Below are 25950 nucleotides of genomic sequence, written 5' to 3'. Positions count from 1 at the left end.
AGATTTTAGTAGGTTTGTCCTATATTATATTTCTATAGAAGTGAGTATATACTGTGTGCGTCTTTCTGCATCTGGGACAGCTCACTGTACACCTAAAGAAGCTAATCAAGAGGGAGGACTCTTGCTAAAATGCTCAATCCCTATCCAGAAAGGCAAAGAGGATGGACGTCAGAAGGAGGAGAAAAGAGGGAACAAGTCAGGAGCCTGACACTGAGGACCTCTGAAAGGCTCTGCCCTGCTGAGACTTATGGGCAACCTTTGGGCAGAGTGCAGGGAATCTTAGGAAAGAGGTGGGAAACAGTACGATCTGGAAAGGACAGGAACCCCACAAGGAGAGCAACAGAACCAAAAAATCTGAGCACATGGGTCTTTCCTGAGACTGATATTCCAACCAAGGACCATGCATGGAGATAACCTAAGACACCTGCACAGATGTAGCCCATGGCAGTTCAGTATCTAAGTGGGTTCCATTGTAATAGGAACAGGGACTGTCTCTGACATGAACTGATTGGCCTGCTCTTTAATTACCTCCCCCTGAGGGGGAAGCAGGATTACCAGGCCACAGAAGAAGATAGTGCAGCCACTCCTGATGAGACCTAATTGACTAGGATCAGTACTTTAAAGATATTCCTGCTAGTCACCGTTGCTATTGTTCTTATATATATTATATGCTTTTAAATTTTGTATCACATTTATTTGTAAGTGGGGTTCATATATAGAACTTACATAAAATTAAGTTAGTTAGTTAGTTAGTTAGTTAGGGTCTTATTACTTATGAAGAAACTTCATGACCGCAGCAACTCTTATAAAGGAAAATGTTTCATGGGGCTGGCTTAAAGTTTCAGCAGTTTAGTCCATTATCATCGTGGCGAGAAGCATGGCAGCGTGCAAGCAGACTTGGTGCATGTCTAGGAAGGACTGAGAGTGTTACATCTGGATCCTCAGGCAGCAGGAGACTGTATGCCACATTGGTTATAGCATGAGCATATGAGACCTCAAAGCCTGCCCCCACAGTGACACTTTCTTCCAACAAGGCCACACCTCCTAATAGTGACACTTCATTCAAACATATGAGCATTCAAAACATATGAGTCTGTGGGGGCCATTCCTATTCAAACCACTACAGGTGGCATGGGTGAAATTGCTCAGTGGTAGATCTTCCTTAGCATTTGCAAGGCATTAGATTCAATTTCTAGGATGACAAAACAAATAGCATGACAAATCAAAACTCAAAACATGAAACAAAATTCCAAGGCACTTAACATCTCTTTTTCATCTCCTTAAATATAGCTGTGGCAATAGAATTCATGGCATCATGTTCTGTTTATGCCCGTGTGTCACTTAAGGGTCTGTTTATATTGGTTCTCTTCAAGAATTTTAAGATTGTTAGGTAGAGCCAAAACATTTGTTTGTTTTTGTGCAGAGTTTTTTCCAGATGCTTTTGAGTACTTTCGTTAATGTCCTGTGATTATGAAGTTTTCCATTCTGGTATCTGACACAATCTTGTGAGCAAATCCTGTATGAAAGAGATCAGTTAAAGAGTGATGACCTAGAGCCTCATCTTCTCAGTGTAGTGCTGTATCAGAGATTATAATTGTGTATGCGTAATAAATGTGAGATGCAAAAAAAAAATCTGCTTTTTCATATAATGATCTGTAGACTCAGACGTCATCATGGACATTTTGCCATTCTCTGCAGTGGCTGACCATGGAAACTCTAAAGAAATAGAACACTGGTTCCATCTAGACATTAGAGGTAAATTTGGGGATTGTCAGTTAGCTTATAGGTGGTAGTGGTTGTTTTCATAGGAAAGAGTGTTGTTCCTTCAAGAAGTCAAGATAGCATCAGAAGAGCAGCAGTGTGAAATGAAGCTTCAGATGGCATGCACATACACAGCAATGCGGGAGAACAGATTCTAAGGCGAGATGTGGATAGTGGGCATTGCTGTTCAAGTGATAATGGATACTTTGTTTTCTGTCACTAATATTTAAACAACATTTTGTTGTTTGATTTTATCTCTGAGCTTTTGAACTTAGTTTTTACAAGCCAATGAATATTGACAAATTATTTTTCTTATAGAACTATAATCATCTACTCCAAGGCAATATAAATATATGTTGAAAAATACATATCACTATTTTATTGATTACATAATAAAACAAATTCTCAAGTACCCAGTTACTGAGTTACATAGCTGTTAGATGTCTGCTCTGTTCATTTGTAGAACCCTTTTCTTTTCTTTTCTTTTCTTTTCTTTTTTCTCTTCTTTTTTTCTTTCTTTTTTCTTTTGAGAGGTTGGGGAAAATCATAATTCAAACAGATAATTTGGAAAACAACTTCTGATGGTATGAAAACATAAGAATTTCAAATTTTTTTATTAAGAATTGTTTAGCTGCAGATGTCTCTGAATCATAGCGAAGACCAGTAAGATATGATAACTTACGGATGCAGTAGTGGCACACATATCTTGGTGGTAACCAACAACTCTAATCGGACTTAAGACCAACTCAACACAATGCAATTCATGTCTGGTACTGGAAATCTAGCCAACTCCCCAGGGCCAGTGAACTTAAACTGCCACTCTGCTAGACCAGCACAGTCCCTAACTAATTCTAAACATTTGTCTTTATGTCTACAAATAAGTGTAGTTCTCACCCCTTATCAGGGAAACTTCTTTTTTCAACAGGTGGAGAGCATTCTTACAGAATACCGCAACCAGTTAGCTTGTAGAGTTATGGAGTCCCAGTGCCACTGCGTATATCTACAAGACAACTCTGTAGCTAAGACCCAGAACATTGCACAATGGAAGAGGGGGCTGATATATTTTAAGAGCCAAAAGAACGGGAATTTATTTTGAGATAATGTCTCCTAGAAATGCCAAAGCTACACCCCAAAAGTCTTACCAACATAACTGCCCAAACAGGACAACAGTAGATATGCTCACATGTTTAGGGATTGAGTTATACAGGGCCTCAACTTTACCCAAAGAACTGCAGCCAACTAAGGAATAATGCTGACAGTATAAGAAATAGTCTTCCCAGGAAAAATACAGTAATTGGTTATCTGACCTGGACCAGCCGTTGTTCTTTAGTGACAGAGTCCTAATTGGGATGGCCAGGAGATGAGAAGATAAAGAAAAAGACAGGAAAGCTAAGGTGGAAGGTCTTATACAAGCTATATCTTACACCAAACAAGTCAATATGAAGTATAGCATTTTATATACTATTTACGGGGGGTGGGGGGGCAGCCTTAAGGCTGATGCCAAAGCCCACTGGGAAGAGGCAGGTCCCAGAAAGTACAACCTTGACTCCTTTGAGGCATGGGCTCCAACCCCAGTCTGGCCTTGTCAAATCTATTCCTGGACAAGGATTCAGAGCTAACCGTTTCCTTTGTCTTTTTCATCCAGGCCTCTGAGAAAGGCTTGCATCACTTTGACTCCCAGCAGCTATCCAGTACCAGCCATTCAAGTAACATACAGACTGAGTATGGTTTTAGGAACACAAACACACACCCTATCAAATTCATGGCCTTTTAGAGAGTGCACAGGTGCGTGCATGTGTGGGTGCGTGTGTGTGTGTTTGTGTGCACGCGTGCATGTGTGTGTTTGTGTGCACGCGTGCATGTGTGTGTTTGTGTGTGTGTGTATGAAAGTTTGGAAAGAAGAAATGGAAGAGAGATGATGTAATTATAATCTTAAAAAATAAATTATTTAGCTACAGTTCATGTCTACTTTTAAAATATTTGCTAAATTGAAGTACATATTCTATATGATATGTGTTTCTGTAACAAAGTATATTTTCAGAGTGGAGGTTTCCCATAACAGCACAGAATAAGACATAGAAACAATCATTAAGTAATCAGCATAAGAGTTGGCAAAATATTGTCAATGGCTGAACAAACCTGATGTGTATGTGTATGCATGTGGGAGATACAAACACAGAATGATAACAGTAGAAGCCTTGTAGTGTTTAAACTGTCTGAAGGAACAAACTGCAGAAACTCTAGGGTTTTCTCAGTTTCTGGGACTTTGACTCTATATGATGCTGAAAATGTACAGGTATTGTGCTGAGTATTTTGTTTCCTAATCTTAAATTTCGTATGTATTGGTAAGGTTCTAGCATAGAAGTACACTTAAAGACAACTCAGTATAGTATGGCTTCAGGAAGGGTCAGCCAGTAAGAGTAACAAGCACAGTTTAAATGTTGAGCAGCAGATATCCTTTGCCAAGTGTCCAGATACGTGGGTCATAACGTGAGCATAGAGGGCGCAGTTCTGTCAGGCTTGTGGCCTGTAAAACTGGATTTCACCATTCCTGTGAAACATTAAATAGTGTTATTCATCAGGCTTATGTATTCATTGGCTAATTACATATAACAAATAAGGTCCTATCTGAAGTTCCACTTCAGGGCAGTGGCACTTGCCCTGGTTTCAATAAACCTGAGGCTTAGTTGTTTTTATGACCATTGGAATCTTTGAAGGAGAGCCACATTTTTAGGACAGTGCTTCTCCACTATTTTCACTGTGAATTGTACTTATGAGTTATATTTGCACCTTCATAGAATGCTAGGCCAAAAAGCAGTGAGCTCTCCCAAGGCCTGTAGCATAGTGGCCAGCATTATAGCATCCGGCTTCTTCACGAAACCAGTCATCCACAGTCTGGTTCGATGGTGGTGTACTGTATCCTCAAAAGGCCAACCAAGAACACAATTGCTTTCTCTCTCTCCAAGAGTAATATATATAAGAGCAACTTATGTATATATATGTATATAAGTTATATATCTAAGTTATATTATACTTATATTAATATATATTAAGTTGCTTATATATATAATGGTTTGTGTGTGTGTATATATATATATGTATATATATATGGTATATATGATATATATGCCAGGAAACTCATATTCTTATATATGACTTCCCCAGGAGCAGGGCAGTTCATTCAAGCCATATTAATTTAGTTTAACAAAACTAAAACCAGAAACACCCAATAGGGTTATGAAAGAAGTATTTTAAACCAAAAGCAGAAATGGTGCAGAAAACCCTAAACCTACTCCTAAGATCTGCTTCAGTATTGAGTGCACTCTACTTGAAATTCTCAGTGCTTAGAGCATGGAATTGGAAGAATGGGGAATGAAAAGAAACCTCCTAAAAAGAAGCAGTGATTCTTCTGTCCAGTAACACTGAAGTATTACAAAGGAGATGCATTGAGGTTTGCTCCGTCCAGGCCTGAGCTCTTGTGAAATGCTAGTGTCCAGGTTATCCAATCCCTTGAGGGCTTCTTGCAGTGGCAGGGAATTTGTACAGCTCCCCTGTCTGTGTAGAGGTCATGTTGTGCCTAGCAGTACTCTCCACTGCTCTTTTGAAATTCTGCGTGTGAGCAAGACCACCACAGAAAGGAGTACGTTTGCTCACTGAAGGTTGTAGCTTGTTATGAGGTATGGAAGAGGTGGAGACGCAGGTGGCACAGATCTATAAGCTAAACAGCAGTTTTTTTTTTCTTGTTTTTATTTTTTGTTTTTTCAAGACAGGGTCTCACTAGGGAGCCCTGTGTGTCCTGGAACTCACTGGGTAGACCAGGCTGGCCTTGAACTCAGAGATCTGCCTGCCTCTGCCTCCCTGTTCAGGGATTAAGGGTGTACATCAGCACTTCTGGCTTTAGGTCTAATTTTATTCAGCAGCATTTTGTAGTTTTACTATACACACTTTGAATTTATTAATATATTCCTAAGCATTTTTCTTTTTATGCTATTGACAGTAGAGTTGGTTTCTTTTCCATAATATTATTTGTTAATCTCTACAACTAGAACTGGTTAGAAATGAGTAAAAAACTGAAACAAAACACACAAGGAAACAGCTGATGTTGGTGTTTTCACTGTGCTAAAGGGGATTGAATTTTGGGACCTACATTTTATGTAGCTTTTTGTCCTTTATTTCATTAGTACAGTTTGTTGTATTGATTTTTTTGTGTTGAGCATAACCTTGTTTTATTGAATATATCTTCATGTATTTGTGGTATTTAATCCTTTAAATTTTTAAATAGATTTACTTATTTTATGTATATGAGTGCTTTTCCTGTATGTATGTGTATATGTGTACCATATGCATGCCTGGTCCCTAGGGAGGCAGAAGATGGTGTCAGATCCCCTGGAGTTGTAGAGTTGTGAGGCACCATATGGGTGTTGGGAATCGAACCTGGGTCTTTCACAAGAGCAGGACATGCATGTTCATAACCGCTGAGATGTTCTCTATAGAACCTGTAATCCTTTTTATAAAAATATCTGAATTATACTTTTTAAAGATTATTTATTTATTATTCATAACGCATTCTGCCCGCATGTGTGCCTGCTTGCCAGAAGAGGGCACCATTATAGATGGTTATGGGCCACCATGTGGTTGCTGGGAATTGAACTCAGGACCTTTGCAAGAACAGTCAGTGTTCTTAGCCTCTGAGTCATCTCTCCAGCCCCTTTATAATCCTTTTTTATGTTCTGGGTTAGGTTTGCTAGTATTTTATTGAAAAACACTATGTAGTTTTGGCTGCCCTGCCTTTGTTTTAAAATTTTTACACTCTGTTTACACTCTTGAGTATAGTTTTAAAATCTGTTCTGATAATCTTTGCCTTTAATTGGTTTTCATTTCATTTATATTTAATGTAATTTACATAAGGTATGTCTATTATTTTCTGTGTTCTGTATGCCACATTTTCTTTTTCCATATTTATCTGTTACGACTGTTTGTGTGTGTTGTAGTGTGATATTTTAAGTTTTTGTCTCCTTTGTTCTCTTTTAGGTTTACTTTTTAGTGGTTCATCTGGGAATTACAGTGAATATCTTTATAACTTAAAACACTGTAGTTGGGTTGATGCGGACATAATTTCAAGAATATTCATAAACAATTATATAATGTATCTTTCCTCCCTCCTTACATTTATACAAATTATATATTCTTTATGCCCAGCAACAGTTATAATTATTGCTTTTTTTCTTTTTTTTTTTGAGACAGGGTTTATTCTCTGTGTAAACCACACTGGCCTGGAACTTAAAGAGATCCACCCACCTCTGCCTCCCAAGTACTGGGATTAAAGATAGGCATGGCATTATAATTGTTCTTTATGAATTTTTCTTTAAAACAATATTATTTTCCTATTTCTGTTGTCATAGAAAAGAATTAATATGGGAGGAAGATGGTGTATTGTTAGAAAGGCCTGATACAAAATGGCACCCAGGTGCTCAGATTTAAGGAGGGTTGTGATAAGGACTCTTTGGGTCTTATGAGTACTTTTTGTTTATACAAAAAGTGTATTTGTTGCTGCTCACCTGCTTTTCTTCTTGGATCTTGAAAGTTTAGTGTGTTAGGGAAGGGTACCTACATGATCAGGTCCTAACATTGTGTATTCTGAAAAACTTATAAAGTATTTCTAGTGTACATACGCATGTATCCCTCCTTCGTGTTGTTTGTACCATTATTTTTCTTTTTGTGGTTGCCTCTTCTGGTTCTTATTAATTCATGTGTTTGTTTTCTTATCTTTTAAGGCAATAAAGAATGTTGATGGGAGACCCATTTTCCTAATTTTCAAATTATTGAGCTGGTCGCCATAATGGGTAAGTTTTAAGTTAAAAACACCTTTTTTTAATTATAATTAAAGAATAGAATTAGGGAGAAAATATTTATCTTATAAAAAACTTTATGTAGAAATTTATGACGGATTTATATCATTTGTTATATAGGAGATTAGCAACATTTTATTTAATGGATTTTAAGGTTTAGGGAATAGCAGAATAAACAAAGCAGTTTTGAGTTGAAGTGCTGTTTATGTTGTTACAGTTTTGGAATGACCATTTGCTGCAGGACCCAGGAGAAACGTTAGAGTAACTGCTCAGATATTTTGTGATTTGTTTAGAAAGTCAGGTGGTAAAAGGAAAAATAGAAAAACCCAATCATCAAATCTTATAATTGAGTAAATCAGCAAGTCATTGATGTCCAGAGACTTTTTTTTTTTTTTTTTTTTACAGTATTCTTGGCAGTGAAAGTTTAATTTAAAAACAGTCTGTCCTATTTTGGACATACAGTTTGTAATCTCCAAAAATGTCACTTTTTCTTCTTTGCTCCTTCCGCTCCCTTCTGTTTAATATTGAGGATTCTACCCTGAGGTAGCAATTAGATAGATACCAGAAAGACACAGAGTAAATGGTATGCCCAACCATAAATTGAGAAAAGTAGACTCTGTAATTCATGTATGCTGTTTTTAAACTGAGATTAATTCCTATAACTTAACACTGACATTTACTTGCCAGAGTTTGTCTCACTTTTTAACCAGTTGCTTAAGAAAACACACACACGCATACCCCCCACATACAGACACATAAACACACACACACACATATATATATACACATATATACTATAGGTGGTAGACGTTAAAAAGACATGAGTCTTCTTTTGGAAAACTTAGCATCCTCTCACTGTAAGTGGTTAGAGTAAATCTATAAGCCCAAGTTTCACACTTTTAAAATTTCTCTTCCCCTTGAATGTAATGTCCTCTGGTAATGGAGATTCTTCACTCTAAGCATGTTTCTAATAGCTCCAATTTGGATATACTTTTACTGACTCCTGTTTGCATCTCACTTTTGTTTCTTTCATGTACACTTCAACTTATATATTAAGTTGATTTTTATAACCCTTTTAAAAAGTGTTTAGTGCAGTTAGCAACAAGACAGAAGAATATTTGTCATGTTTAAACAATGGCTTAAAATATATAAAAGGTACAAAGGGAATAAACTGTAATTAATAAAAATAAAATATAATAATAATAAATACATAAAAGGAATGGGGAACTTATGCAATCATGATTTCAACCAACAAATGAGAAATACATACAAAGGTGCTCACAGAAAACATGACTGTTTAAAAGTGGGCATCACAAGCTGGAGCATGTTGTCAGTCCCGGGCCTTAGGAGACTGAGGCGGGGCAGGCTCTTAGTTTAAGACCATACTGGACTACATAAAGTGTAGGCCAGGCAGGGCTACATATGAGACCCTGTCTCAAAACAAAGAAACTTCAAAAATGTGGATCACAGATACTTGATTTTTTTTCCCCTGAGAATGTTGATGTATAATGAATATGTATATAATGTATCAAATTCAGATTTTGTTTTTTAAGATAGGGTTCCTCTATGTAGCCCTGGCTGTCCTAGAACTCACTTTGCAGACCAGGCTGGCCTCAAACTTAGGGATCCATCTGCCTCTGCCTCACAAGTGCTGGGATTAAAAGTGTGAGTCACCATGCCTGGCTCAAATTCAGTATTCCTAGTAAAAGTTATTTGAAGTTATTTCCTAAGCCTTTTCTGTTTCTATGCTCTACTGACTGCCCTTTTTGTGCCTGTGCTTAGTCTGTAATCCCCAGGGCATTTGACTGCCTGTTGGATCAGTTTATGACCCTCTGACACCTGTAACCTGTGTCATCTCCATGACTATCACAGGGATCCTTAACAGAGTCATTACAACAGTCCCTCTTCTAGCTGTTGGTATATTATATTCGATCTTTTGGGGGTTTGTTAGCTCTTCTGTCTTGTCAGTATCCGCAGAGTAAGTTTCCACCTTGGTATGTTATCTTCCTAAGACTTGAACTTTTGTTAAATGACCCTTTCCTTTTTTGCATAAATGATAAAAAGTATCTATTTTTCTTAACATGGAAATACATGTAGGTGTGAAAAGAGATTTTAGCTAAAGTTTTCTTAGGTATTTGTTTATTTGGGCACTATGATACTAAGTATAAGAAACTGCCCAAATTGATCACTAAAGATTTTTCTAGCAAAATAATGAGAACAAGGTAGGTATATTTAAGTTTTATATTCTCATTCCAGTGTGAAATTAAGGATCCTAACATTTTTTAAAGCATGTCACATCAAGTGGTTTTACTCCATTTGACCTCAGTCTCAGTTTCCTGATGGACATAGTTTATTTTTATGAGCAGTGGACAGTCTGGTGTGGATATTTTTATGGTGTAGTGTTGTGATCACAGTGTAACTGAGTTACTGTCAGACTAAGCTAACACTTTGACAGACTATTTTTTAAAGAGTGCTTTAAAGAGGGCTATAAATATTTTTTCTCTAGGGGCTGCAAAGGTGGCTCAGGAGTTAAGAGTACTCACTGCTCTTGTAGAGGGCCCAGGTTCAGTTCCCAGCACCACATCAGGCACAGCATCTTCAGTTTGAGGTGATCCAAAACCTTCTGGCTTCCATGGTTGCCACACACATGTGGCACACACAAACTTGGGCAGGCACACACATATACACATACGTTTAAAAAAAATCTTATTATTATTTTTTTTCTCTTGGATTCTGTGATATGGCTTTTCAGGTAAATATACTTTCACCCAAGCCTGACAACTTGAATTTGAGTCTCTGGACTCTTATGGGGAAAGGAGAAAACCAGCTCCTGCAAGTTGACCACAAGTTGACCTTCTGACCTCCACATAAGCACTGTGTTGCACATGTTCCTAAACTGGAATTCATCAGTAAAAGCATTATAATCTCCACTTTAATTATTAGTACACAAATACTTTAGCTTATAGATTATATCGAATATTAAAAATCAACAAATTATCTATATTTGCTATTTATATTGTCAGATGACTATTGAATTACTAAATAATTTTTAATGATTTCCTTGACAGAACTTTTTTGTTTTTATTTTTCTAGGAATATAAATTATTGCCCAACAAAATGGCTACATTTAAAAATATTAATTGTAAAGACCTTTGATTCTTTTATTTATCAGTTGTTAATAATCAATTATCAGTTGTTACTAATCATTAGTGGATTGATTTATTAGCAAAAATCTGTTGTTTCTGGCATTTCAGAGCAGTGCATGTTTATGATTTTAAAGAAAATCTATTTGGAAGACACTCAAACTTTATGGTTTATAGTCCTTCTTTTAGTTTTCTGGACACTGTTTTTCTTTTAAGTTTTTTTTTGTTTGTTTGTTTTTTGTTTTGAGGCAGGGTTTCTTGTGTAGCCTTGGCTGTCCTGGACTCTGCCTCCCCAAGTGATGGTATTGCAGTCTGTTGGACACAGTTTTTCTAAGGAGTGAATTTTTCTTATATTTTTACTTTTAATTAAAATTTTGTGTATGTGTATGGGTGTTTTGCCTGTGTGTTTGTCTACGCACTATATTTGTGTCTGGTGCATGCCGTGGATGATAGAGGCTATGGGATTGTCTGGAACTGGTGTTGCAGACAGTTAAGAGTCATGATGTGGCTGCTGGGAACTGAATCCTGGTCCTCTGCAAGAAGAGCCAAATGATCTTAACTCCTGAGCCATTTCTCCAGTTCCACATTGCTTATTTTAAATTGCTATTGGCTTTTTTTGATAAATACTTTTATTTATTTTATGTGCATTGATGTTTTGCCTTGCCTACATGTATATGCTTCTATATGAGGGTGTTAGATCCCCTGGAACTGGAGTCAGACAGTTGTGAACTGCTCTATGGATGCTGGGAATTGAACCTGGGTCATCAGGAAGAGCAGCCAGTGTTTTCAGCCACCGAGCCATCTCTTTGTAGTCTTGGGAAGTTGGTAGTAGTGTCCATGGATGGAGCGTTTCTGTTTCTTCCTCTAAACATCAGTAACAGGAATACATCTGGAAAATGAAGTCTGTGTTTTGGATATAATCGGGAAAGGAAGATCATGTTTACACAAGGTCCCCCCCCCCTCAATTTTTATTAAGGTTTCTGATGTATGGTTGATGTTTGTTTAGGAGTCACAGAAGAGAATTTATTCTGGTAGAGCTGTTTTGACTCTGTGTTATCACTGAACAAATTAGAATGACTCTGCTTCCCTTAGGCGGGGTTGGAAGGGGAGTTCAGCCGTGAAGAGCACACACTGGTCTTTCAGAGGACCTGTGTTCTGTTCCAGCACCTACATTAGATGGCTCACAACTACCTGTCACTCCGGCTCTAGGGACCTGACACCTCTGGTCTCCATGAGCACCTGCACTCGTATACACTTACCCACACACAGACACATACACACACAACTAAAAAGAACAGAAAATAACAAGTAAAATAAAAAAATATTTAAAACAAAAATAAATGTCCTATGTGTGGGCACCTAGTTTATGTCTTATGTTATGAGTTTTAAGTCTTGATGTTAGTTGTTCTTATTTTTTTTTCTTATAACACAATTAACATTTTACTTCATAAAAAGAGGCAGATGGATTTCTTTGAGTTCAAACCCAGCCTGAGGACACAGAATTCCCAGATTTGGAGTCACAGGTCATCATAGCTGCTTAATTGTGAACCAAACTTGGGTCTTCTGAAAGAGCAGCAAGCACTCTTAACCACCGAGCCACCTCTCGATTTCAGCTAGTTCATTTTAAATTCCATTATAAATTCTGCTTGATGTCTGTGTTAAGTATATGTTGAAATTACAGCCCTTTAAAACTGTACGTGTATGTATGTCTTTTTTTAAAAATATCCAGATGATCAGCAAGCTTTGAATTCAATCATGCAAGATTTGGCTGTCCTTCACAAGGCTAGTCGGCCAGCATTATCTTTACAGGAAACCAGAAAAGCAAAACCTTCATCACCAAAAAAACAGGTATTTATTTCAGTAATAATTTTCAGCAATTTTTATTAATTTTAAATTGAGTTGTTGTGAAATTGTAGGTGCCTATTGGATCCCCTTGGAGCCGGAGTTATAGATGGTTGTGAGCCACCTGACATAGGTGTTGGGAACTGAACATGGATTTGGTCCTCTGCAAGAACAGTATGTGTTCTTAACCACTGAGCCATCGTTCTAGTCCCAGTATCAATAGTATTTTAATAAGAGTATTTTGTTGCTCTGTGAATTACTTTCATTTCATAGCCTGATCTTGTAAGGACTTCTTTTATACTTTGAATCAAATGCTGTGTTTAGCACATTATCCAATAAGTGTGCATTTTACTTGTATTTACATTTAATATGTGATATAATATAAATGCTTTGTGTAGGTACAGTATTGAAGAAATAGTGACAAGAAATAAATGAATGTACTTTTTAAAAAAGCTATGTAACTGCTTGCTAAAGTTATTATTTCATCCATTCTTTAAGTACCTAAGAGTAATAGTTTCTTTTGTTTTTCTTAGAAATCTTCTTGAGATACTTATAACTGGGTGATTTTGATTCCTATAAATAGAATAGTATGCAATAGAAAGCACAGAAAGTAGAAATAATAGATCTCCCCTCCCACAGTTTCAGTTATTCATGGTCAGCTTAGGTCAGAAGCAACAGATGGAAGGTCGTAGACATAAGCAGATCTAAGTTTTAAATTTTATGCCATTTGAAATAGCATAATGAAACCTCACACTGTCTTGCTTTACTCTGCTTAGGGCATGAATTATACCTTTGTTTGTTGTACCCATACTGTATATGCTACCTATCTGTTACCTAGAAGCTATTTAAGTAATGGGATTGATTACCAAAAATATGAAAGTAAAGGTACTGACAATTTGAATATGCAGAAAAAAAATTTTTTTTTTTTACCTGAAACTTCTTATGTTTATTTTATACACCATTAATTACTGGGTTTCAAAAGAACAGTTTCATATAGGTATATAACATTATTTGAACATGCTTCTTGCCATAGCATACACTACTCTTTCTTTCTTTTAATTAGTTACAGTTTATTCACTTTGTATCCCAGCTGTAGCCCTGTCCCTCCCTCCCTCTTTTCCTCCCATGCCCTTCACCAAGTCCACTGGTAGGGGAGGTCCTCTTCCCCTTCCATCTGACCCTAGTCTATCAGGTCTCATCAGGACAGGCTGCTTTGTCTTCCTCTGTGGCCTGGTAAGGCTGCTCCCCCTCAAGGGGAGGTGAGTATTTAAGAGAAAAAGTAAAAGTTCTGAATTTAATAAAGGAAAGCAAATAAATTAACAAACATATATGTTCAGAGGCCTTGAAACACACAGATGAGGAAGGCCTACAGTATAGCATTCTGTATTTCCTTAGGCTCAGGTCACTTGTGCGTGAGTCAATATTGGTGCTCTTTCCTTTCGTCAGATCTGGTAATGTAATTCTCAACTCAGCTTTTTGGCAGATATCAGGTGATTGGAATTGCACTTTGAAAATGAAACCCCTCTTCTGTTCTGTGTTAAATGTGTAGGCTAAGGAAAAAATAACTTAGAAATTTATCTGGTCTCTGCATGATTATGACTGATGCCTTCATTTTATTATAGAATGATGTCCGTGTCAAATTTGAACATAGAGGAGAAAAAAGGTAAGCAAGGAAACATTACATATTAATTAGTTTATTTAAAAATATGCATTCCAATTAAGCTTCTACAGATTCTCTCCAGATTTCAGTGAAGTTCTGTGGTTTTTGAAGTTGAAAATGGAATAGTCTTTGGTAATATATGACATGCACCTAGACTGATGAGAAATAGGATATGTCAGAATGCATGCTAGCCATTAGAAATAGTGAATATGCTTGCTTTGCAAAATTGGGAAGTAAATAAGATCATTTCATAAGACACACTTTAAAATTTTACTGTTTACTTTTATTCATACCGAGGAAAAGTTTTGACTAGCCTCAAGAGACTTCAGTGCTGTAGCATATAATTTGTTAATAGTGCTCTAGAAGTGACTTGGAATGATGGCTCCAGGCTGCTTGCTTAGCAGGACTGTAAACCTGGCCTTCTATGCCTTGTGTCTGCCCTGGCATCTGTGCCTCCGGGCACAAAGTGCAGTTGGTGAGAGCTGACAAAAAGACCTAATAGGAGTTACAGAAGAGAATTTCTTTTGTTATTAGTGTCTCATTAGAGTAATAAAAGGCCTGTTAGTCTTTTGTTGTTGTTGTTGTTTTTGAGGCAGGGTTTCTCTGTGTAGTCTTGGCTGGCTTGGACTCACTTTGTAGACCGGACTCACTTTGGCTGGCCTCAGAACTCACAGAAATCCTACTGCCTTGGCCTCCCATTGTGCTGGGATTACCGGAGTATGCCACCACACCTGGCTCAGGGCCTGTTAGTCCTAAGGAATTTAAAATGGCTCACAAGTCATATAACTTGAAGATGCGAATGTATTTTACCAGAGATACTGAAAAATAAAAAGGAAAACTAAAAAGAGCATACCTCCTTTGCATACCATAAAACCATGGTCTAGTCTATTCCTTATTTGGAATTATTTTCTGGATATTTAGCTTTTCCATTTCCTCAGCCCTGAATTTAGTGTGTGACTTATAAAGTGAGCGCAGAAGTGGCTTCTTCTCTCTGAAGCTAATAGTCTGTTGTGCTCTTCTCTAGATTTAGTACATGCTCTGCCTTAGGAGTAGAGGAAGCAAATACCATAATATTTCACTTTAATTCCTTTAACATGTCTTAGAGATGCTTATATAGTATATATGTTAAATTTTTAAATTGATAAGGATTCAGAAATCAAAATTTGATCTCCACAGGATAAATAACATTATTCTTAACAGTTTCATTGCAGTCTGTTATACAAATGTCATATAGTTTTGATATGAATTTGAATTTAATTAAATTCAAACACTTTCCTAAGTGGGCACTTTATATTGAGCTTTAATGTTTATGTTTTTGTGAATTTAAAACTTTGAGAATCTTTTAAAAACTATAATTACAATAGAAAAAAATTCAATGGTTCTAAATTTTGGTTGAAAATTCTTGTATTTGATCAAAAGTATATTATAGTTTTTACTTATTTTTTTATCTGACAAAATAGAACTTTTGTAAGTATATTGTTTGTTACAAAATAAAATATTTAAAACTTATTTTTATGTAGAATCCTGCAGGTTACCAGACCAGTTAAACTAGAAGATCTGAGGTCTAAGTCTAAAATAGCCTTTGGGCAATCTATGGACCTACACTACACCAACAATGAGGTAAACATGTGCATTTCCCTTTCAGTAGCCCCTGTTTTGTAAAGTTAGTGTTGTTCATAAAGGAGATTGTGTTTTTATTTGGTGATTAGTAAAAAGTGGAACGTTAGAAGAGTGAAATGTATATTTGTAAATTTTACTGTTAAATGGAGGTGCTACAGTGCAAATTTAGACTACGAAGTTGGAGAAAATCAGCACCACCTTGCCATTTTCTGCTTTCACTTTTACTTTTCACTTTGTATTCAGTGACCTTACTTTCCTTGGGAAACTTAGGATCATTGTGATGTTGGCTTAGGATGCTTTTTGATTGCTATATTTGTATTTGTGGTCAGTACATGTGGTCTTGATGGCTCACTATATTTTCAGGAAATCTGTTTTAATCTTGAGATTAGAATTCAATTAGATGATAACTGGAGTTTCTTACTGTTTGGAGATCTTAAATTTTGTTAAAAACATTAACAAAAATCAAAAAATGATTTTTTTTTTAAAAGTTAATTTTCTTGATCTTCTGAAAATACTTTTTACTGGCCTAATGAGTTTCTGAGTTGCAGCCTTTTGTGGAGTGGGTACTCCAGGTTTGTAGAAGCAGCAGACAGCAGAGAAATTGAAGATTTTTGAAGGAAATGCATCAAGTCTTGTGGCAGTGACTCTTTTTTAAAGTCAAAGCTGGACTTGGTGGTGCATGCTTCAGGCCCAGCATTTGGGAGGCAGAGACAGGCATAGTGAGTTTCAGGACATCCAGGGCTACCTAGAGAGACCCTGTCTCAAAAAAGTCTGTGAGTGTCCTCTCTGTTGTTAAGGAAAAACTAGCTGAGGCAATATTTATACTGAGAGTTTAGTATGGAAAGGCAGCCCTACAGAGTTTCAAGGGAAGAACAAGAGATAGAACAAGCTTGAGAACAGTATGAATGCGAAGGGTACCAGTGGGGATGGTGTGACAAGGGAAGCCATAGTAAAACTTTATCTGAGAACATACATGGAACCCTGTACAAATGAAAACACTTCAAAAAGCTCAGAAATGAAAATACTCTTTTAAACATGGAGGGCGCTTTTAATTTATCGCCATAAGCAGTACAGTCTATTGCTTACACACTACATAAAATGCTTCCTCTGCTGAATAAAAAGACAGTTCATCAACTATGGGATCTCCAGGGGTTGCACCAACACCAGCAACCCGTGTCAGTCCCTTCTGCCCACACCAGCTTATAAACACAGCCACAGCAGGACCTGGATTTGAGTCCCAGGAAGGCAGAGGGACATATTTTCCTAAGTACAGATCTCTCTTAAATAGGATCTTGAACAGAGACTAATGAGGACCGTACTGTAGCAATATCTTGAAATTTTTCTTTTCGAGTAACCTGGGGTTTTAACTATGCATAAGCATATTTCTTACTCAGTCTTTTTTCTTTGTACTTTATCATATGAACATATATATGCTGGGCTGGTGTTCAGCTGACATTCTGGGGTTCTCAGGCTTTTCCTGAGGTATGGACATGGGGAGATGTATATAGAGGGTAGATGATCAACTGTCCTAAAGGGGCAGCTTTCTGGATAAGTACTTTTAATGGCCACCTTCCCTTCTTTCTTCATTTTCCCCACTTCCCTACCTAGAATCTTTTCCCATATAAATAACTTGACCTTGAATCATTATTTCCTAACATAATTTCTCAGGGAAACAAAGTCACCATACCCTCTAATCCCTTCATCTACCCCCTTTTTCCCTTCCCCTCACTCCCAGGGAGTTTTATCAGCAATAGAAAATTAGACTAAGATGTTGTGCGCTAGCACAAAATTAGCTGCAATAGAAATTGGAAATAAACTTTTAAATACAGAGTAGATGGATATAAGCAAAGTATAAGACAGGATTCAAATTAATCTGGTTTGTATTTATATATAGCAGCTTTTCATTTTTTTAAATAAAAAAATTTTTTTTTGAGACAGAATCTTGCCATGTAAGATTCTTGGCTGGCCCAGCACTCACTGCATAGCTTGGGATGGCCTTGAACTTCTGTCAGTCTTTAAAAAAAAAAAAAAAAAAAAGAGAGATTTTTTTTCATGCAGCAGTCTATAGACTGATTACATACCATAGTAGGTCTTGGGTCTGGGTATGCCTCTGGTGTTCACCCTGTACTGAACAACATTTGCAAAGGGCCTGCTCTTTGCTGTGCTCTGCTGGAGGGGAGCCTCATCTTTAGGGATTGATGCTGCGGAGGACTCTCAGCCACGTAGACTGTAAATGTTTCACATGCTTTGCTTTTTAGAGATGGTCAGTAAGTGTGGAGTGTGCTCACTTGTTCTTTCTGTGTTCCTCTTTCAGTGAATGATACCTCCTGTATATCATTGACAGTTTCCTTAAGCTGCAAGAAATGTTTTTATTTAAAAATAAAATATTTTGATTTTTGAAAATAAAAAAATATGTGAATCATATTTTTTTCATAGACCTCTTGGTTGCTTTTTTCTTTTGTAACATCTTAGCCATGAGAGAGAGGACTAATGAAAGTAGATTTCTCATTGAGGGTTTCCTGAGATGATTACTCATTTAGTTTACTTGTTCGTGTAGTGGTCTACCAGGACCAGAGATGAATACAGGTGACCTGTAGATTGCAGATATGTGGCTGATGATACCTTCCCAAGGCAGCCGCCACTGATACTCAAGGTTTGTTACATTGTAAACATGCCAGGCAGAGGGTAAATCCCTGGTTACTACTAGAAAAGGAATTAAGAATTTTATTTCTGCAGATGGAGAGTAGTACTTTATTTTATATTATTTGTATGTATGCCCTTTAATGTTCTTAGGCATGAATATCCTTACTATACCTTAAATTTAACAATGTTATAAGAATATCATAGAAAATTACTTTTTAGATATATTTACAAGAAGACTGTAATGACTAATAAGCAAAAAGTAACTCTTTATGTCCATTCTGAGGTTTAGTGGTGCTGAACTAGAAGCAGAATGCTGGAGTGCAGAGTAGCGATGCGGACACGCCTTAGACCTTCATTGTAGTAAAGTACAGTGTGCTTCGAGATTTAGAATACTCCAGTAATGGCTGCTCCTGAAAGAGCGTGACCTGGTGTAATGTCTGCGTGGTTCTTGTCTCTTTTGTTCAGTTGGTAATTCCGTTAACTACCCAAGATGACTTGGACAAAGCTGTGGAACTGCTGGATCGCAGTATTCACATGAAGAGCCTCAAGATATTACTTGTATTAAATGGAAGTACACAGGTATGAATTGGGATTGTGTTTCTCACTGAAGATTATAAGAGTTGTAATATGTTTTAATTTATGAAATGTGAATTATATACTTGTCATTGTTGTAGCTTTTTATCCTTGCTTCTCAAAACTATGTGGTTAGAGTTACAATTAAGAATATATTATACAGGCTGGAGAGATGGCTCAGTGGTTAAGAGCACTGGCTGCTCTTCCAGAGGTCCTGAGTTCAATTTCCAGCAACCACATGGTGGCTCATAACCATCTGTAGTGGGATCTGATGCCCTCTTCTGGCATTCTGGTGTACATGCAGATAGAGCACTCATGTAAAATTAAATAAATCTTAAAAAAAATACATGTGAAATAAAATAATAATAATAGAAACTGGCAATTTGGGAAGAATTATATTAGAATTGAAATGGCTATTTTGTTTTTATTTTTTACATTAATTTTGTGTAGATGGGGTGTGGTGTGCACATGCTGGTACATGTATGAAGATCAGTTCTCTAATTCTCATGTGTTGGTTCAGGGTTTGGACTTGGGTCATCAGGGTTGACAGCAAGCACCCTAACCTGCTGAGCCATCTCCTTGGTCTTGAAATGTCTTGTCTTGTTTATCTTCTCCCCACTTCAGCCAACTTCTTCCCTCCTTCCCTCCCTCCCTCCTTCCTTTCTTTTCTGTTCCTGGGACCAAGCCATCTTCCTGATCTCATCTTCCAAGTAGCCAGGATGGTATCACTCTTCTAGTAGATTAAAATTTGTAAGAACAGATTTGCAAAGGCCCAGCAAGAATAGAGAATGGCTAGGCTGTATTTTAGAAAGAGGATGATGAGTCTTTGCATGCCTCAGATGGGAAGAATAGCATTAATTGCCCTTTTCTCTTCTAGGCTACTAATTTAGAACCATCGCCATCACCAGAAGATTTGACTAGTACACCACTTGGTGCAGAGAGGAAAAAGCGGCTATCTGTAGTAGGTGAGAAAGGCAGGGTCTGAATAAGGAAATGAGTGAGTTCTCAAATCCTTGTCATCTTTTAATGTAAGGTAACATGAACTGTATCCCTGAAAATAGCACCCTAATGCTATGCTCTGTACAATTACTTTAGCCACTTTGTCTTACCTGATGTTCCTGAGAAATTATTTTCACATATTGTAGGACTAGCAATATCCAATTTAAAGTTTTTGTTTCTATACTGAATATTTTAATATTAAGAATTAGATAAAATCTTTAATGATTTTAATAGAGAGGAAGTAACTGTAAGACATTGAAATGAGTAGACTGGACTCTTTAGGATGTGAATAGAGAGGGAAAGTAACTGTAGGGCATTAAAAGGAGTACACTGGACTCTTGTTCTTAAGTTTTGTAAGGTTTTAGGTGTTGCCAGAATATAATATCAGTATAAAAATGGCTAAGAGTAGCCTGTGTTTTATTATTGCTTTCTTGGTATCCAGTTTTATTTATTATCAATAATGCATTCCTTATACGTAAGCTTACGATAAAAAGAAAAAAGATTCTGTGTACTGTATTTTGAGGTGGCCTTATTGAGCTGGGCTAGGCAGAGGTGTTCTGAACCCTCCGTGCTTGTTGCCGTAAAAATGTTGATAAGGAGCTGAAGGGATGGCTCAGAGTGTTTGCTGTTCTCAAAGGATCAAAGTTTGGTTTCCAGCAACAGTGTTGGTGCTATGATCTTGGTCTAGGGGATCCAGCACTGTCTTCTGGCACTTGCATGCATGTGCATATGTGTAACTCACTCATGTACATAAATAAACATAATAAAATAAATTCTTAAAGTGGCATTAACATTATAAAAAGATAAAAGTGTTTCAATGCTTAAAGAACAGCGGATATAAATATTTTTAACACATAGGGCAGAGGATGTAGTCATTCCAGATAGCATGAGCTCTGGTCCTGAGGCATGAATTTGAAAGGGAAAACAGAAGAGGAGAGACAGGTAAATAGAGAAGAAAAAACTAGAGAGCAGGACAAAGTTGAAAATCTAGAAATGACTGGAATAGAATAGGGTTACTAACGATGAATGAAAAGGTTGAATTAGTTTATAAGAAACTAGAGCAGTTGTTATATTCTTTTGTTTTCTAAAAGAAGCGGTATTATGAACTTTTTCTTTGTTTTGTCTCACATGAGTCTATTTCAGAAAACTAGAGCTAAACAGCGAGGATACACAAATAGACCTGGCTTGTCCTCACTCAGATATACTTGATATTACTTTTTAAAAAAGTGAAAGAATATTTGAGCTACAGGCATTTAAATTCTGGTACTCTCACTCTCAATATGAAACTGTTAACTTTACTCCGGCCTTTAAACAGTGGGTTTGAAGCCATAAACAGAGCACTTGTAGAATATGTTTTATTTCTCAAACTGGAGGCACAGCTGCTATTAGCTGTACATTTCTTTCTTTGTAGAAGTAAAACAGCCTCTTCATTTCAGTTGTTAGACAGGAAAAGTTTACATGCACTAGTTAAATTGCCATTTTGAATTCCTCAATATTATCCCACCAGTAAGTATTCTTGTTGTTTGACTTTGGTGCCAGGATAAGAAAAAACTGGAAACTGCAGTTACTCTAAGTGTGTTAACATACCCATTACATTGCATGTTAAGAAATATGAGTTGTCAAGTAATAGGATGAAGAAATTTTTATAGCCATCTTCCTTCTCAGTTGAGTATGTTGCTCTTTTACTAAAAAAAAAAAAAAAAGTATTCAGAAAGATGAAAGTGTCAGGAATACAGCGATAACTGGCGATAGCTGTTACAAAGCCTACATGAACTCAGCTCACACTTCTTTCTGGACAGCAGATGAGGTCTCTGCACCTTCTTAATAGATGTTCTCTTGCTCCTTTTCCCTACTTATCAGATGACCCCTTTACATATGCTTACTTTGGGGGGGATTTAAACTTAAATAGATCTTAAATGCTTCATGCCATGGTGGCACAGGCCTTTAATCTCAGCACTACACAGAGAAACCCTCTCTTGAAAAACAAACACACAAAAAGAACTTAAATGCATACAGCACTTGTATATGTTTACTTAAAAAAAACTGCTAGGAGAGCAGAAAACTTCAATAGTATCATTTCTTGTGAACCAGGTAATTAAATTAAAAACTATCGTAAATGAATGCCATGCTCTACTCTATTTTTTCTTAAACTGTGGAAGTTTTTTTGGGGCATGCGATTGGGGACAAGGTCTTACTATATAGGCCTGGTTACTCTGGAACTCACTCTCTAGACCAGGCTGGCTTTGAACTTAGAGATCTTCTGCCCTTGCCTCCTGAGTGCTGGGATAGTGGTATGTGCACTACACCTGGAAAATCACAAAGAAATTTAAATGTACAGGATATAGCATCCCATAAAAGCCTAGTTTTAAGTAATGAAAAGTAAGATTCAGGATATGAAATACAAAAAAGCAGCCAAATGACTAAGAAGGAATCTTAATTCAGGTTTCTAAAGATCAAAGATAGGGAATGGAAAGAATATCGTAGAGCTGACTGTACCTGACAGATGTTTTTAGTGAATGGATTTACCATCACAGTATTTTTACCAAGAAGTAATGTTCATTGCTGTGAAAACAGGCCACTTGCCAAAGACACTAAGGTGGTAACCTGTACTGGAATTTAAACCATGCCCTGATTGCAGAGCCCATATTCTTTTACTATATTGTGATATCAATACAGATTATGTTAAAGACTGACAGATACAAATTATTTTTGTAAATTCAAAAGCAGTTGTATTACTGTAAGATTCTGTAGTGTGTTTGTTATCAGCCCATGATATAGTTGTCAACAGAAGAATTTGAGTATATTAGCATAGTCTAATGAGGTTGTAGAGTGTGAATTTAGAAAGGCTATAAAAAGATCTTAACCCGAATATTCTGATTAACTTTTTGTAATCACTAGATTTTATTTGCTAAAGTTATTTTTATGTAGTTGGAAATATAACCTATTTAGTTGAAACAAAAATTAGTTTCCTTGCTGACAATGATAAAACTTGATAACTTTTCTTTTTGAGGTCCCACTAATAGAGATAGAAGTTCCCCTCCCCCTGGATACATTCCAGATGAACTACACCAGATTGCCCGGAATGGGTCATTCACTAGCATCAACAGTGAAGGAGAGTTCATTCCAGAAAGCATGGACCAAGTAAGTCAAACCTGGATTCTCTTTATCACTATATATAAAGATACCCTGGTCTTGTGACCAGTGTGATTTGGCAGACAACTAGGATGGGGGTTTTGTCCATGTGTCTGTGTGTGTGTGTACATTTTCTCTAATCTGTCTTCTTAAGTCAAAAATTTATTATAAAATGCTCATTAATTTATGTATGCCTTTTTGTATTGGTATGTCAAAAAAATGGAATAAGCTAGTTTTTTTATATTGATCATCAATGATGCATTTGGCTTGTAATCTTAGATTAACTAACATTCAGATTTCTTAATGAATACTTTATTTTATATATTCATTTGTATTTTGTTGGTTTTTCAAGACAAGGTTTCTCTCTGTAGCTCTGGCTGTCCAAGAACTCTGTGGACCAGGTTGGCCTTGACTGTTACAGAGTGTTGTTACTGAAGGTGTATGCCACCACTGCTCACTTAATGCATGCTTTAAAGATAGAGTAAAATTATAAGTGCCTTACGAAGTGAGGTGTGTGGACTGTCCATAACATTTTAAAGATGCTTCAGCTTTGTAGTAAAGTTACTGTGAGGCCCTTACATTGTTGAGTGGCCACAGCACTGCAACATTTTCAGTCTCCTCATGGAGCAGTCACTGTATTGTTCCTCTCAATTGAACAGGGCCATTGCTCTGTTTCAGTAAGCAAAATTACTGTAGCTTCAATTACTTGACTATAGAAAAAGTATATTTTTCTTTTATAAAATTTTGTAGTCACAGCTTGTTTATACAGGGTGTTTAAAAATGAGTAATTCTGGAAAGTGACTGCTATTTTTTACAGCTTCTTTTGAAAATACTAAAAGAATTCTAAAATTGTGGGGAAAGTTATATACATTTCTTGGTATGGTAGGAGCCACTGAATTACATACTTTAAATGGATGAGATCTCTGTTATATTATGTCTCAAACAGCTGTATGAGGTTACTGTCAAAGAGTCACTGTGGACTCTTTGTTTTCCTAGATGCTGGATCCATTGTCTTTAAGCAGCCCTGAAAACTCTGGCTCAGGAAGCTGTCCATCACTTGATAGTCCTTTGGATGGGTAATGATTGTAGTCACGCTTTTCAGTGCATAGGGTAAAAATGTGTACACATAGAATATGGGTTAGCAATAGTTCTTCTCTGCATTCTGAAGAATATAGTTCATTGAGAATTGCCTATAATGACAACAGTGAAGTTTCGTGTATTGTAAATAAATCTTTAGCCTCACGGGGTTCAGGTTCAATATCTTGTTTTTGTGTTTCTCTGTGTAGCCCTGGTTGTCCTAAACTTGCTTTATAGTCCAGGCTGGCCTTGAACTCATGGAGATCCAACTGCCTCTGCCTTCCAAGTGCTGGGATTAAAGGCCTGTGCCACCATATCTGGTTCAATATCATTATTAATTGTTTCATTATGTTTTTTCCTACTATTTTTGCCTGTCAGAAATGTGTTTGAAGCAAGTGCAAACTTAGAATTTACTTATGTTCTTGAAACTGTTATAAAATTTCTCATTATTGGTTTTGGCACTTAAAAAATTATATTTGTTTATTCTGTATGTGCAAACTGTGCATTTGTAAGGATGCCTTCTCCTGTTCTTAGAAGGAATTGCTCTCTGCAGTCTTCCTGTAGCACAGATTTGGTATTAAACAGTTCATTTATTTGTCTTCTCTGGGCTTCTTTATGAAAACATATACTTTTGGAAATTCACATACACTTTACTTTTATCCATACCTGTCTGTCAGTGCTTGCCTCTGGAAATTTACTCTGGGACCCTCCCCAATTAAAAAAAAAAAAAAAGAGGAAGAAATTTTTTTTTTCCTGAGACAGGGTTTCTCTGGTATAGCAGTGTCTGTCCTGGACTCATTTTGCAGACCAGGCTGGCCTTTTAACTCAGCAATCTGCCTGCCTCTGCCTCCCCAAGTGCTGGGATTACAGGCATATGCGAGGCTGAAAGAAAGTTTTTAGTGTACTGTGCTGAGCATTTGTCATTAATGTTTGATATGTTAAGGTTATGTCTTTAATATAGATTCAGAAACAGTTTCAGAAAAAACCTTCTTGCTTCCAAATACCTCATTCTTACCCCTGTACACGGTAGCCAATTTTAAAAGCAAGGCTTTTTGTCTGTGTGTACCGAATGAATATTTTAAAATAAGTTTTTTTAAAATTTATGTTAATATTTAAATGAGCTCTGCATACACACACATACACACAGAGAGAGATGAACATACATACAAATGTAGATATTGCTTAAAGATTTTTTTCATGTGTTATTACATACCCTCTTTTGATTTAATCTTACATTTTCTATTTATAGAGAAAGCTATCCAAAATCACGGATGCCTAGAGCACAGAGCTACCCAGATAATCATCAGGAGTTTTCAGGTAAGACTATAAATTCTACATGATTGAATGTTTATGTCATGTTTTGGCTAGGAGGGGGAAATTTTTTAAAGTAATTAAAAACGATAATGTGCTTTTCATTATTAATAAGATTTGACTTTTTAATTATAGTATTCTTATGTCTTAACAGACTATGATAACCCTATTTTTGAGAAATTTGGAAAAGGAGGAACATATCCAAGAAGGTATCATGTTTCGTATCATCATCAAGAGTATAATGATGGTAAGTTTTGAGTAATCAGACTAATATTAGAAAATTAGAACAGACTAATATTAGAAAATACTACAAAAGTGAACATAAATTTAAAAAGCTTCA

The 25950-nt window shown here is 36.6% G+C and overlaps 1 protein-coding gene across 1 annotated transcript in view; it reads left to right on the top strand.

Moving 5' to 3' along the window:
- The window catches only part of Map3k2 (mitogen-activated protein kinase kinase kinase 2), an 82104-nt gene that overhangs the window by 25958 nt on the left and 30196 nt on the right, over positions 1-25950 (top strand). The window contains exons 2-11 of the mRNA XM_060377510.1: positions 7536-7604; positions 12483-12601; positions 14218-14258; positions 15776-15875; positions 18984-19097; positions 19969-20056; positions 23101-23231; positions 24219-24298; positions 25549-25616; positions 25765-25857. Coding sequence (XP_060233493.1) covers positions 7601-7604; positions 12483-12601; positions 14218-14258; positions 15776-15875; positions 18984-19097; positions 19969-20056; positions 23101-23231; positions 24219-24298; positions 25549-25616; positions 25765-25857 — 838 coding nt within the window. The 5' untranslated portion in view covers positions 7536-7600. The remainder of the gene's footprint in view (positions 1-7535; positions 7605-12482; positions 12602-14217; positions 14259-15775; positions 15876-18983; positions 19098-19968; positions 20057-23100; positions 23232-24218; positions 24299-25548; positions 25617-25764; positions 25858-25950) is intronic.

Source organism: Meriones unguiculatus, chromosome 2, assembly GCF_030254825.1.
Source record: "Meriones unguiculatus strain TT.TT164.6M chromosome 2, Bangor_MerUng_6.1, whole genome shotgun sequence".
In the NCBI taxonomy this organism is placed as follows: domain Eukaryota; kingdom Metazoa; phylum Chordata; class Mammalia; order Rodentia; family Muridae; genus Meriones; species Meriones unguiculatus.
Note: the sequence above shows the minus strand (reverse complement) of the source record. Positions and strands in the feature narration are given on the sequence as shown.